This window comes from Molossus molossus, unplaced genomic scaffold (genome assembly GCF_014108415.1).
Source record: "Molossus molossus isolate mMolMol1 unplaced genomic scaffold, mMolMol1.p scaffold_m16_p_14, whole genome shotgun sequence".
Taxonomy (NCBI): Eukaryota; Metazoa; Chordata; class Mammalia; order Chiroptera; family Molossidae; genus Molossus; species Molossus molossus.
Window position 1 is genome coordinate 23,071,675 of NW_023425349.1, and position 11,035 is coordinate 23,082,709.

Genomic DNA, 11,035 nt, shown 5'->3' on the forward strand with positions numbered 1-11,035 from the left:
AGGCATTGCTAAGCATACCCAGCTGGAACTCATTACCTTCCTCCATGTAAGCTCCTGCCCCTGCATTTTCTCTACCTATACGAGGGCCCCACTGTCCACCTAGTTGTCAAGACAGAAACCTGGAGGCAGTGCATAGGGGTCAAGTTGAGGGGACAGAGCACCATCATAATCAAATTCAACTAACATTTTGAGTCGTTTGCTCAAGGTCATACAGATTGTAGTAATGAAGCTAGAATTAAATTCAGGTCTTCAAAGTTCAGTTCCTCACTCATCTTTCTATTATACTTTCTCTCCACAAGGAGTGGAAGAAGTAGGCTCGGGGGCCTACGAGCTTTGCCGTTAAGTAGCATAAGGTTGTTACATGGAAGAATCAGCTTGCCTTGCACAGCCTCAGAAGTAGACCCAAGACCACTTCTTGGCTGCTTCAGAGAGGTACAGATGTCAGTCCAGTGTGAGGAAGAGTTTGATTCACAGCTGTTCCTTCCAGATCAGGTGTCCAGTCCTCAGTTTCTGCGATTTGTGATGATACCAGCGGTGGAGCTTGGTGATGCCCCTAACTGTGATCCTTATAAAGTTGCTACCCACATGATCCAGTTCCACAGTGCCATGTTCCCGTGAGTTCTCATCAGCATTCCTACGTGCTTGATAGCAGTCGTAGTTACATCGTGAAATCCCCCTCTTCTTCCCTCTCCGTGCCACCTAACCCATTAGCTACGTCTGCTCTTAATTCTCTGGAAATGTCCTCAACCTCAGTTGTTCCCCTTCCCTGTTTTTCTTTTCTTTCTTTATCACCACGGCCCTGGTCTGTTTGTTTGTTGGAGGGGCAGGGGCCAGTTTGGAGTGGAGGGACCTACAGGAACCGAATGAGGATCAGCTTTCTCCCTCACCCTCACATCTAATCCAGTCATCTGCTGTGAATGCAGTTGATGAGGCGAGAGACGGCACAGGAGCTGGCCAGAGAAGGCCTCAAGTGCTAGAGCAAGAGCTTGGACTGAATTAAGGGTAGTTGGGGAATCAACAAGTTAGAGTAGATTCTACCTTCTCGACTTTGCTAGCACCTGTCCCTTGCTCTCCTCCACATCATCATTGCCCTGGTGTAGGCCACCTCCGAGTCTTACAAGAACATCTTCAATTCTCTTCTCAGGACTCAGAGTATTGCCCTTTATATCACAGCGAAACAGGTCTTTCTGCAAATTACCCCAGAAACCAGACCTGACCACTGCTCTGCCTACAGTCGTTGCGGCTTTCCAGCTGTCTTCAGTTGGATCCAAGCTCCTCCTCCCAGCGTTTGAGGCCCTCCCTGGTTGGCTCCGTGACCCCGCCTTTTTTCCAAGCCTTTATGCAGGCTGTTCCCCACCCTGCCCCCACCTGAGTCTCCACTCAGGCTGTGCTCTCTGCTGGGGATGCCTTCCCTCCTCTTAGCCACCTGACAGATACCCCCAGATCTTTCAGAACTCAACTTCGGCATCACCTCTCCCGGGAACCTCCTGACTCCCCGTCTCCAGTGAGTGCTCCCCTTTTGCACCTCTGCTCTCCCAGTGGACTTTCACCTGCACGCTCCTCTGCATCATTCCCACCTAGACTGGGCGCGGGTTGTGGCCGGGTTCCTGTCTGTCACCAGCGGGCTGTCCTGGGCTGGGCCCACCACAACCCCAGTCAGTGGTGGAGGAAGGGAGGACTGTTGGGGCCCTCACACTCTTTAGGAGACCTGGTGCACTGGAGTTGGATGAACTTGGGCTGAAGTACAAACACTCCAGGAGCTGTCTGCTCACGGGCATGTCACTGGAATTCTGAACTTCAACTTCCTCAGCTCTGCCTGTCTCATGGGAGTCTCATGGGAACATGTGAGGTGCCTGGTACGGTGCCTGGCTTATTGTACGGGCTCAAATATGTATCACCCTTGCAGTCGAGAGGCAGAGGAGGAAAAGGCATTCAGTTAGTCAGCAGGGGATTAGGAGAGGGGACAGGGCAGGATCCGAAACCTCTGAGACCCCAGTGTGCTTGGGTTTCTAAACCGGTGCTGGCCACCTGCTCTATCCTGAGCAAAGTCAAGTTAGGTAGGTGGGGGTGGTGATGGCAGACCATGGGCGCCAAGCCCCCCCCCCCCCCCCGCCCCGCTGGAATGGACCAGCCCCCAGTGACATCACAATCCTGACTGGTTGCCAAGGCGCTGCTGGAGGCGGACCCTCATTCCTCTCCACCCAGCTCTGGGGTGTGGATGTGAGAAGGGTGAGCAAGGAAGGCAAATGGCCACGAGGAGCAGCTCAAACCCCATGCCCATGGGCGCGGCTCAGGGGGACCCGGGGGAGCCAGGACCGCAGTCGGCTCCTGATGCTGGAATCCGGGACACAGGTTCAGCCACTCAGCTGAAGGCGAAGCCCAAGTGTGTGCGCCGGGTCAAGGCGCTCGTCATCGACCTGGGCTCGCAGTACTGTAAGTGTGGCTACGCGGGGGAGCCCAGGCCCACCTACTTCATCTCCTCCACGGTGGGCAAGCGCTGCTCCCCAGCGGCCGCTGTGGGCGACGCCCGCAAGGAGACCTACGTGGGCCACGAGCTGCTCGGCGTGGAGGCGCCCCTGAAGCTGGTCAACCCCCTGCAGGGCGGCGTGGTGGTGGACTGGGACTGCGTGCAGAACATCTGGGAGTACATCTTCCACACGGCCATGAGGATCCTCCCCGCGGAGTACGCCGTGCTGGTGTCCGACCCGCCGCTCAGCCCCAGCAGCAACCGGGAGAAGTACGCGGAGCTCCTGTTCGAGGCCTTCGGCATCCCCGCCATGCACGTGACGTGCCAGTCGCTGCTGTCCATCTACTCCTACGGCAAGACCACGGGGCTGGTGGTGGAGAGCGGCCACGGCGTCTCGCACGTGGTCCCCGTCTCAGACGGCACCGTGCTGCCCGGCCTGACGGGCCTCAGCCACCACGCCGGGAGCGACCTCACCAACTACCTGCTGCGGCTGCTCAACGAGGCGGGCCACAGGTTCACCGACGACCACCTGCACATCGTCGAGCACATCAAGAAGACCTGCTGCTACTCGGCTTTGCTGCCGGAGCAGGAGCTGGGCCAGGGCCTGGAGGAGCTGCGCGTGGACTACGAGCTGCCCGACGGCAAGCTCATCACCCTTGGCCGGGAGCGCTTCCAGTGCGCAGAGATGCTCTTCGAGCCCGCCCTGGTGGGCAGCTCCAAGCCGGGCCTGCAGGCGCTCACAGCCGCCTGCCTGGGCCACTGCCAGGAGGCCGGCCTCAAGGAGGAGATGGCCGCCAACGTGCTGCTGTGTGGCGGCTGCACCATGCTGGACGGCTTCCCCGAGCGCTTCCAGAGGGAGCTGAGCCTCCTCTGCCCCCGGGACAGCCCCACCGTGGCCGCTGCCCCCGAGAGGAAGACCTCCGTGTGGACCGGTGGCTCCATCCTGGCGTCCCTGCAGGCCTTCCAGCAGCTCTGGGTCAGCAAGGAAGAGTTCGAGGAGCGGGGCAGTGCCGCCATCTACACCAAGTGCTGAGCCGCGGGCCCCGTGGGCAGGCGACCTCGGGCCACGCTGTACATTTACAGAATTTCACATAAAATGTATGCAATGGCTCTCGTCTGGTCTGGGTTTCTTGCTTTAGTCTGACGGCGGAAGGTGGCAGGGAGCTGGGTTTAGAGGTAGCAGCAGAATTGACTCTGCTGGGTCAGGAGCCGCAGGGGTGGGAGTCGGGTGGGACGGTCCCCCTCATTGGCCCCTCCCTTCGTGAGCGAGACATCATCTCAGAGCCCAGAGTGTGGCTTTCTGTTCCATTAGCTCCTCAAGGTCCAAAACCCAGTTCAGCAGACACTCACATTGTTTGCTCGCCCAGGGACCACGGGGGAGACAAAGGCTCAGATTAAGGGACTAGCATGGGCCATGTAGCTCCGTGGTGGGGACACTCACCACCAGGTGTCTGACTTCCATGTCCTTCCATGTCATCAGCCCACAGCTTCATCATTGCTTGATTGCCCCAGGCTCCCTCAGCAACCGCCCTCCCTGCCTGCCTGCCCCTCAGAGGTGCAGCCCACAGGTGGACATGTCCTGCGTGGGGGGCACGTTTCCGCCCATCTGCCTTTCTACTTGGGCGAAATGCAGCTGTTTTACAGTCACAGCGCAGAGCCACTGAATCCAGAGGATGTCGGAGGAGCCCAAGGGTCCTTTGGAAATCGTGGCGTTCTCTCCTCCTGTAGAGGTGGGGAAACCGAGGGCCAGGAGGGAGGGGCCCTGTCAGTGGATAAGTCCCGGTCTCCTGACCCAGGTTGTGACTATTTTCCGAAGGTTGCTTTGGTTTGGGCTGCTGTAACCAAATACCGGGTGGCTTATAAGCAACAGAAATGTGTTTCTTACAGTTCTGGAGACTGGAAGTCGGAGACTAGGGGGCCAGCATGGCCGGGTTTGGGGAACGGTCCTCTTCTGGGTTGCAGACTGCCAGCATCCTCTGTGTTCCCACGTGGTGGTAGGGATGAGGGCTATCTCTGGAACCTCTTATAAAGCACTAATCCTAATTCCATTCCCGAGGGCTCTACCCTCATGACCTAATCAACCCCAAAGGCCCTACCTAATACCGTTACCTTGAGCATTAGGTTTTCAACGTGAATTTGAGGGGAGGGGTGTGGGGACGAACATCCACCCTACAGCAATGATTCCTAATGGTTAGCAACCATTAAGTACTTACCAAGTATCTGCTAGGGCGAGGCCCAGAGCTGGAGACTGCAGTGACCCTTGGGACCACTCAGGACAGCTAGCGGGGGTTCAGTGGACAGCCGCGTTGGTGAGGACACGAGGACTGCGCTCCGTGTTCTCGGGGAGGGAAGGAGGAGGCGGCTGGTTGGAAAGTTGTACTGGAGAAGTGCTAGGCTGGGGGGCCACCAGTGACTTTGGGGCTGAGGGAGAAGTTTCTGGGTCTTGTGAGATTTCAGCTGGTGAATGACTGTCTACCTAGAAGATGATGGTTCCTGTCCCTGTTACTACCCTCACCTAATGGAGCTTATGACCAGGGGCCCGTGACCAGTGTCCATGGGGTCAGGCGTTGGTGAGCGGTGTAACCTGAGGGGCTACCAAATGTCTCTGAGCCCCCTCTTACCTTTGACCAGTTTGGGGGCCTCTGTCCTGGGCTGCAGACTTGGGAAAGAACCAGACAGTCTTAATGCCTAGCACCTTGCTAACTAATCCTTCCCCATCGCCCAGAGTTGAGCTTCTAGCCTGGAGTTGGAGATGCTCTGGGCTGGCAGGGACCTGGTGCTATGCAGGAACGTGGGCTCTTTGGGTCGAGAGCAGTTGCATGCAGATGGGCGGCTGGTAGGTGACAGGGCCAGTAGACACATCTTGTTTGGCCAGCACAGTGTGTACATTTTTTCAGTGGGGCCTCCATTCTTCAGATTGCCAAAGTCTCTGCTACCCTGATGTCTTCATGCATACTTGCTGCTTCAGCCTCTTTTGCTTAATTAGGCGGCATTCATTTCTATTGCTTGCAACTCAAGAACCTTTGAGCAGTACTAATCCTAAAAACTCGAAGAGGTACAGAGAGGGAAACAGAGGCTTATACAGGGGGAAGTGATGTGCCCCAAATCACACAGGCGTAAGTCAGTGTTGTATGCGAACCCTCTTCCACATGCTGGTCTTGAAGATCTCCAAGAACCATGTCTGTGTCTACCTCCCCACCCCGTCTCCTCGTCCTCACTCCCCACGTCCTCAGCAACGTCTCCTGTCCACACAACCACAGCCTCAGTGCCCCAGTTTCCGGGTCAGCCCTCCAAAAGCATCCCTTGTGTGGCAGAGCCTGCAGGTCACTAATCATTCAGTCCTGACGTGAATTTATTCTAGCCAACAGCAGGTGCAAAGGAGGTTTCATTTGGGCAGGAAGATGTGGGTCAGTGGTTTCAGTTTGAGATGACTGACTGACCGTGTGTGTTTGTCTCCTCTCCCTCCTAAAACTGACAGTGGTAGTAGAGGAATATAGGTGTATAATCTCCCTGCAGTGAGGAGGACGCTAGGGAGACCACAGGAGGCTAGAGATCGCCACCCACTGGAAGAAGGGAGATGCAGGGCAGACGGCTGCAGCCTGAAGCGGGCAGGGCGCTCCCTGCAGGGGGCGCACCTTCCTGTCCGGAAGAGGGGCAGGAGGTTTGGGACTCGACATGCTGAGTAGAGGAGGAATAGGAATGAGGTGTGTGAGACAAAGAAGGATGAGGGAGGGGGTGGTAACTGATGGTCTCTCTCCTAGAGCACTGTCCCCCTCCCCTGCCCACAGGAAGAGAGAGGGGTCTGTAACATGACCAGCTTCTAAGTGTCTATTTCTCAGGCAAAAAAAAAAAGGAAGAATCCTTCAGGAAGGCGGTGTTAGCACAGGGAAGAGTATGAAGAGCAGGTCACGAACCCTGCTGTGTCCCTTTGCCCCTCCCCCAAATCTCAAGGCATGCTCAGGCTCAGCTAGTTTCCCATGGGCACCTCAAGTTCCTGCTTCCATTCTCCCTTGTCCCTGCCCCACAACTCCCAGCTCTGCATGGGCCTCAGATGTGGCCCAGAGCTGGCTGCCAGGGCCGGAGCTTGTGACACGCCAATTGGAGCAGTCCATCTGTTTGGCCACAGTGACTGACCTGGGGGCGAGCCTGTGACTTCAGAGCAATGAATCACAGGCCTTTTGCTGGGAAGGTAGACGAAAGATTGAGGTATATGGCCTAGAACTGTTGCGACAACATGTGTTACTAGGAAGGAAGCCAGCAGGAAGCTGACCCACCGAGGAGTATAAAACAGACAGCCGGTACCCTGATGACAGTGAGCTCGGAGTGAAACCGCGCCTGGGCGCCCTCTACCGGCAGACCTTTGTTTCCGCGAGTGAGTGCGGTCAGCCTGGACTCCAGGCCAGTGTGTGTGCAGCTGACAACTGAGAGCTTTCTAACTGCGTGTGTTTCTTTCTCAGCGATGGTATCCTCTGGAGCAGTTAGCGACCAGGAGGGAGCAGGCTTGGTGAGGCCTCTCATAACTGAGATATTAACACCAACACTTATTTATTTCCCAACAAAAAAGCCACTACACATGATGAATTTAAAAAGAAGTTGTTTTTTTTAAAATTGATTTTTAGAGAGAGAGGAAGGGAGAGGGGGAGAGAGAGAGAAACATCAATGAGAGAGAACATCGATTGGCTGCCTCCTGCATGTCCCCCAATGGGGATCTGGGGATCGGGCCCACAACCTGGGCATGTGCCCTGACCGGGAATCAAACTGGCCTCTTGGTGCAGGGGTCGACGCTCAACCACTGAGCCACACCAGCCGGGCCACATGATGAATGTTTATCAAGGTGTTAGGGAATGTTGGATAACACACTAACGCCGAAGCACAGAAACCTAACTAAGAGGGTTTGCTTGCTGCTGTCCAGATATTTGTTCAGACATTTGTTTTTGAGGTTGGACTTGGAGTTTCTCAAGGGCAGGGACTTTTGTTTGTCTTCAGCGATGCCCAGGCATACCCTGGCATAGTCCATGCCGACGGAAATGACTTACTCCCAGTCTATGAGGCAGAAGTTATTTTCGCCCATAGTACAAACTATAGAGATGATCCCTGAAAGCATAGTCTCTCCGCCCGTATCAGATGAGGACGCTGAAGCTTGGAGAGGCAAAGAATCGTGTCCGTGTCCACCGCCTGGTACGTCAGTCTGGTGCGAAATCAAAGTTCTGTGATTCCAGAATGCCTCTTTGCCCTTGTTGCCTCTCTCTGTGCAAATTATCAATCTCTTTTACAACAAAAACAAAACAGATGTGAAAATTGCCTGCAAGTCATGCACAAGTATGATATAATTTCATAATCAGCCCGAGGTGTGAAAGTTAAAAATGCCAGTCTTTTAGCAAAGGAGAGACTTACCTTGCCCGAGATTTCCAGAGACATAAACGAGGAAGTATTAGAGTGACATCATGTGGCGAAGCCCTACTATTTAGCCAGGCAGGAGGTCTGTCCTTGCTGCCTCTCTGGGCAGCCTGTCTCCCCCAAGTGTTTATTATCACATTCGCTCTAAGAGTTATCTGCATAAGGCAGGCTTCAGCAGTTTATTAATTTGTTTAATTACAATACGGTATCAATGGTGTTCTGTTTGATGAAAGGCTTTTTTCCCAGATCCTACATTTTCTTGGAGTGTAGTGTTTCTTACCCAGTGGGAAGAGGGGAGTGTGGGATTGGTTATGCTGGAGCTAGTGCCTAATGCCTTGTGGGAGCTCACCCGTAACCATTCTGGAATTTTGCAAACCAGCTGTTAAAGAGTGTGATAGCGTGAAATTGGCCGCGGTGGGAGTATTTACCCCCACAGAAACCGGCAAGCGTTACAAATCAAGCCCCCCCCCACCCCGAGAGTTTGTTTCAAGGGGAAACAGGGGAGGAGTTGGAGAAAAATGGTGGGTAGCGGAATCACTCGGAGCTATTTGAAAAAAACAAACAAACCAAATCCATGGGTACCTTCCCCCCAGACTGAATCAGTAGATTGGGAAGCACCTAGGACTCTGCACTTGGTACGTTCCCGGGGATTTAATAGACACTCTCATAAAGAAGCTGCTCAGAAGAGTGCCTGGCACGGACGGGGCACGCCCTAGTGTTCCGAAGTCAGCCGGAAGCTGGGGCATGGTGTGGGTCGAGCCCAGGTACCGACAGACTGAGATGCTGCTGCTTTGGGTCAGAACATCTCTCACTGCCCATCAAGCCCCACTCATCCTTCAAGGTGCAGCCCACATGTCCACTCATCTGAAGGTATGCCCTGAACCCCTGGGCAGGGTGCCACCTCCAGGTGCCCCTTTGCACTGCTGTGGCCTTGCCTATCTGCCTTGGCGGAAAGGATGGAGACTGTGCCTTTTCCCTCTTCGTGCTCCTGGGCAAGCTTGGGCCTAGTGCGGAGCAGGTGTCCAGGGGAAGGTGTGCTGCGTTGGTTCTGTTTGATGAAAGTCTTCTTACTTTGCATTTCCTACTTCTTGACTTTTTGTTGTTTTTTTCTGCCCAGAACTCTGCAGGACCCCTAGGCTGCTGGTTCTTAACCCTTCAACCCTGCTGACTGTCAGAATCAGCTGGGGGGTGTTTAAAAAATACTGAAGCCCAAGCTCAGATCAGAATGTCTGGGGTGGGGGGAGGCACCAGTGTGGCCTCGGAGGCCACAGGGACTGGTGTGGAGCTCAGGGGATGGCTGCTGCTCTAGGGGAGCCCCGGGCCCTACCGAAGGTTCCATTTTCAGTAGAGACACCGAACAGCCCGTCAGGCAGCACTCAGTCTAGAGCAAGGTTCTCTTCCTGAGACAGAGCCCTAGACTCTGCCGATCCCTGAGCCTTCAGCATCCCGGAGGCCGCTGCTCGGTTGTGAAAGACGTTCCAGCGCCCCTGGCCCTGCCTTTGCACCAACACGCGAAGTAACAATTAGGAACCAGGTGAGTCGTAGAAGAAGCAGGAGAACTATGTTTAATGAGTTCTGGGACAGTCAGATGACCCTCGAGCAATTGCAGAGACTGAGAGTAACCTCCATGGTTTCAGACAGGAATGTCCAGCAGGGAAAACCGTGAGCACCGGAAATGGATCAACAAGATCTTGCCTGACCGACTCCAGACCCATGGCCCTGAGAAGCACCCATCCCACGTTGTTACGGCCGAATAAATGGATATGGAGTTGCATTCTACCAAATCCCCTTTGTTCCCCTCCCTGAAACAAAGGCAGCTCATCGTTACAGTAGCACTAGTCACTTTCTGTCTTCTTGTGAGGACTGGGACCCCTCTCCACCCTCACAGGGCGTGTACATGCATACAGACGTGTGTACGTGTACACACACCGCAGCGCACGCAGTCTGCATAGAGCAATTCCTTCCTTTGTCAAGGGGGCGCTGAAGCAGTGGAGGGCCAAGCTCTTGTCTTGGCCTGTGGTTCTCAGAGTCTGTCGCATGTTAGAATCTCCCGGGAGCTTTTGAAAACCCTAATGGCAAGGACTTCTGGTGCCGCCACGCAGAGTAGCCTTGTTCTCTCAGGTCCTCCTCTTAAAACTAAGAACCGCTCGGCACTGACCAAACTCTAGCCAGGCTCCTCTGAGCCTCTTCTCAACCCGGCCTCACCCTTGACCTATAGACTCGAACAAACACTAACATAGTTCTTTCTTTAAAAAAAAAATTTGATTTTACGGAGTGGGAGAGAGAGAGAACCGTTGATGTAAACATCAATTGGTTGCCCCACACAAGCACCCGACCAGCCTGGCACACTGACCAGGGAGAACACTCAGTTTCTGACAGCTCACAGCTATATCCCCAGGATGACCTTATCCTTCCTTAAAGTGCCTGCCTGAGAAATTCAAAGATGCCAAAAAGCTCACTCTTTGTTCCAGCCAGCACCTGAGGGAAGATGGGTCCCTGTCTCCCAGTCTCTGTGGGAGGGGCGGAGCCCACCTGCTTCCTGTTTGTACTTTTCACTCCCTGACCCTACTGCTGAGCCTCTGCTGGCTTCTCCCCTTAAAGGGCTCAGTCACCTTTGTGTAAGTGTCCTGCTGTAGTGGTAGCTCACTGAGTGAAACCTGTCCTTGCCACTTAAACTAGTGTCCAGCTTTGTTTATCTTTGACAACACAACAAATCAGCATGAGAATACCCCAGAAAGCGAAAGATGTGCTCATAGCAAGCTGCTATTACCTTTAGGAATGAGTTAATTATATTCAACTATATTTTCTTATTTTTTTATAAGACTCCCAAATTCCAGAGCATCAAGAACACAAAAAATAAGAAAAGGTAGTTAATATAACTGGCCCTGTGATGAATCGATGCCCAAATGAACACAGACTAAGAAAACACAGACTAGGTTTCAGTGGGGCTGAGGGAGGAGCGGACCTCCCATCCCACCCTGCTACTGGGAGAAGCGGGTGCCATGCTGATTCCCTCCAGTGGGTAGTGTGGGTGGGTCAAGCTGTACCTCCATCCCCACCTGGCAGCACTGAGGCAGAATACGGAGATGGGGGGGGGGGCTAGTTGCACTTCCCTCCCTCTTGCTTATCCTCTGGAGACAGTGGGGCTCAGTGGGGAGCTCCTCTTATACC

The 11,035-nt window shown here is 54.2% G+C and overlaps 1 protein-coding gene across 1 annotated transcript; it reads left to right on the forward strand.

Moving 5' to 3' along the window:
- The first annotated feature begins 2,196 nt into the window (after positions 1-2,196).
- Positions 2,197-3,500, forward strand: ACTL7B (actin like 7B). The gene has a single exon (XM_036261872.1). It carries the CDS (start codon positions 2,247-2,249, stop codon positions 3,498-3,500), a length of 1,254 nt encoding a protein of 417 aa, XP_036117765.1. The 5' UTR covers positions 2,197-2,246.
- Positions 3,501-11,035: the final 7,535 nt, after the last annotated feature.

Excerpts from the sequence above, each read along its gene's own strand:
- ACTL7B (XM_036261872.1), top strand. The coding sequence starts at position 2,247 with ATGGCCACGAGGAGCAGCTCAAACCCCATGCCCATGGGCGCGGCTCAG.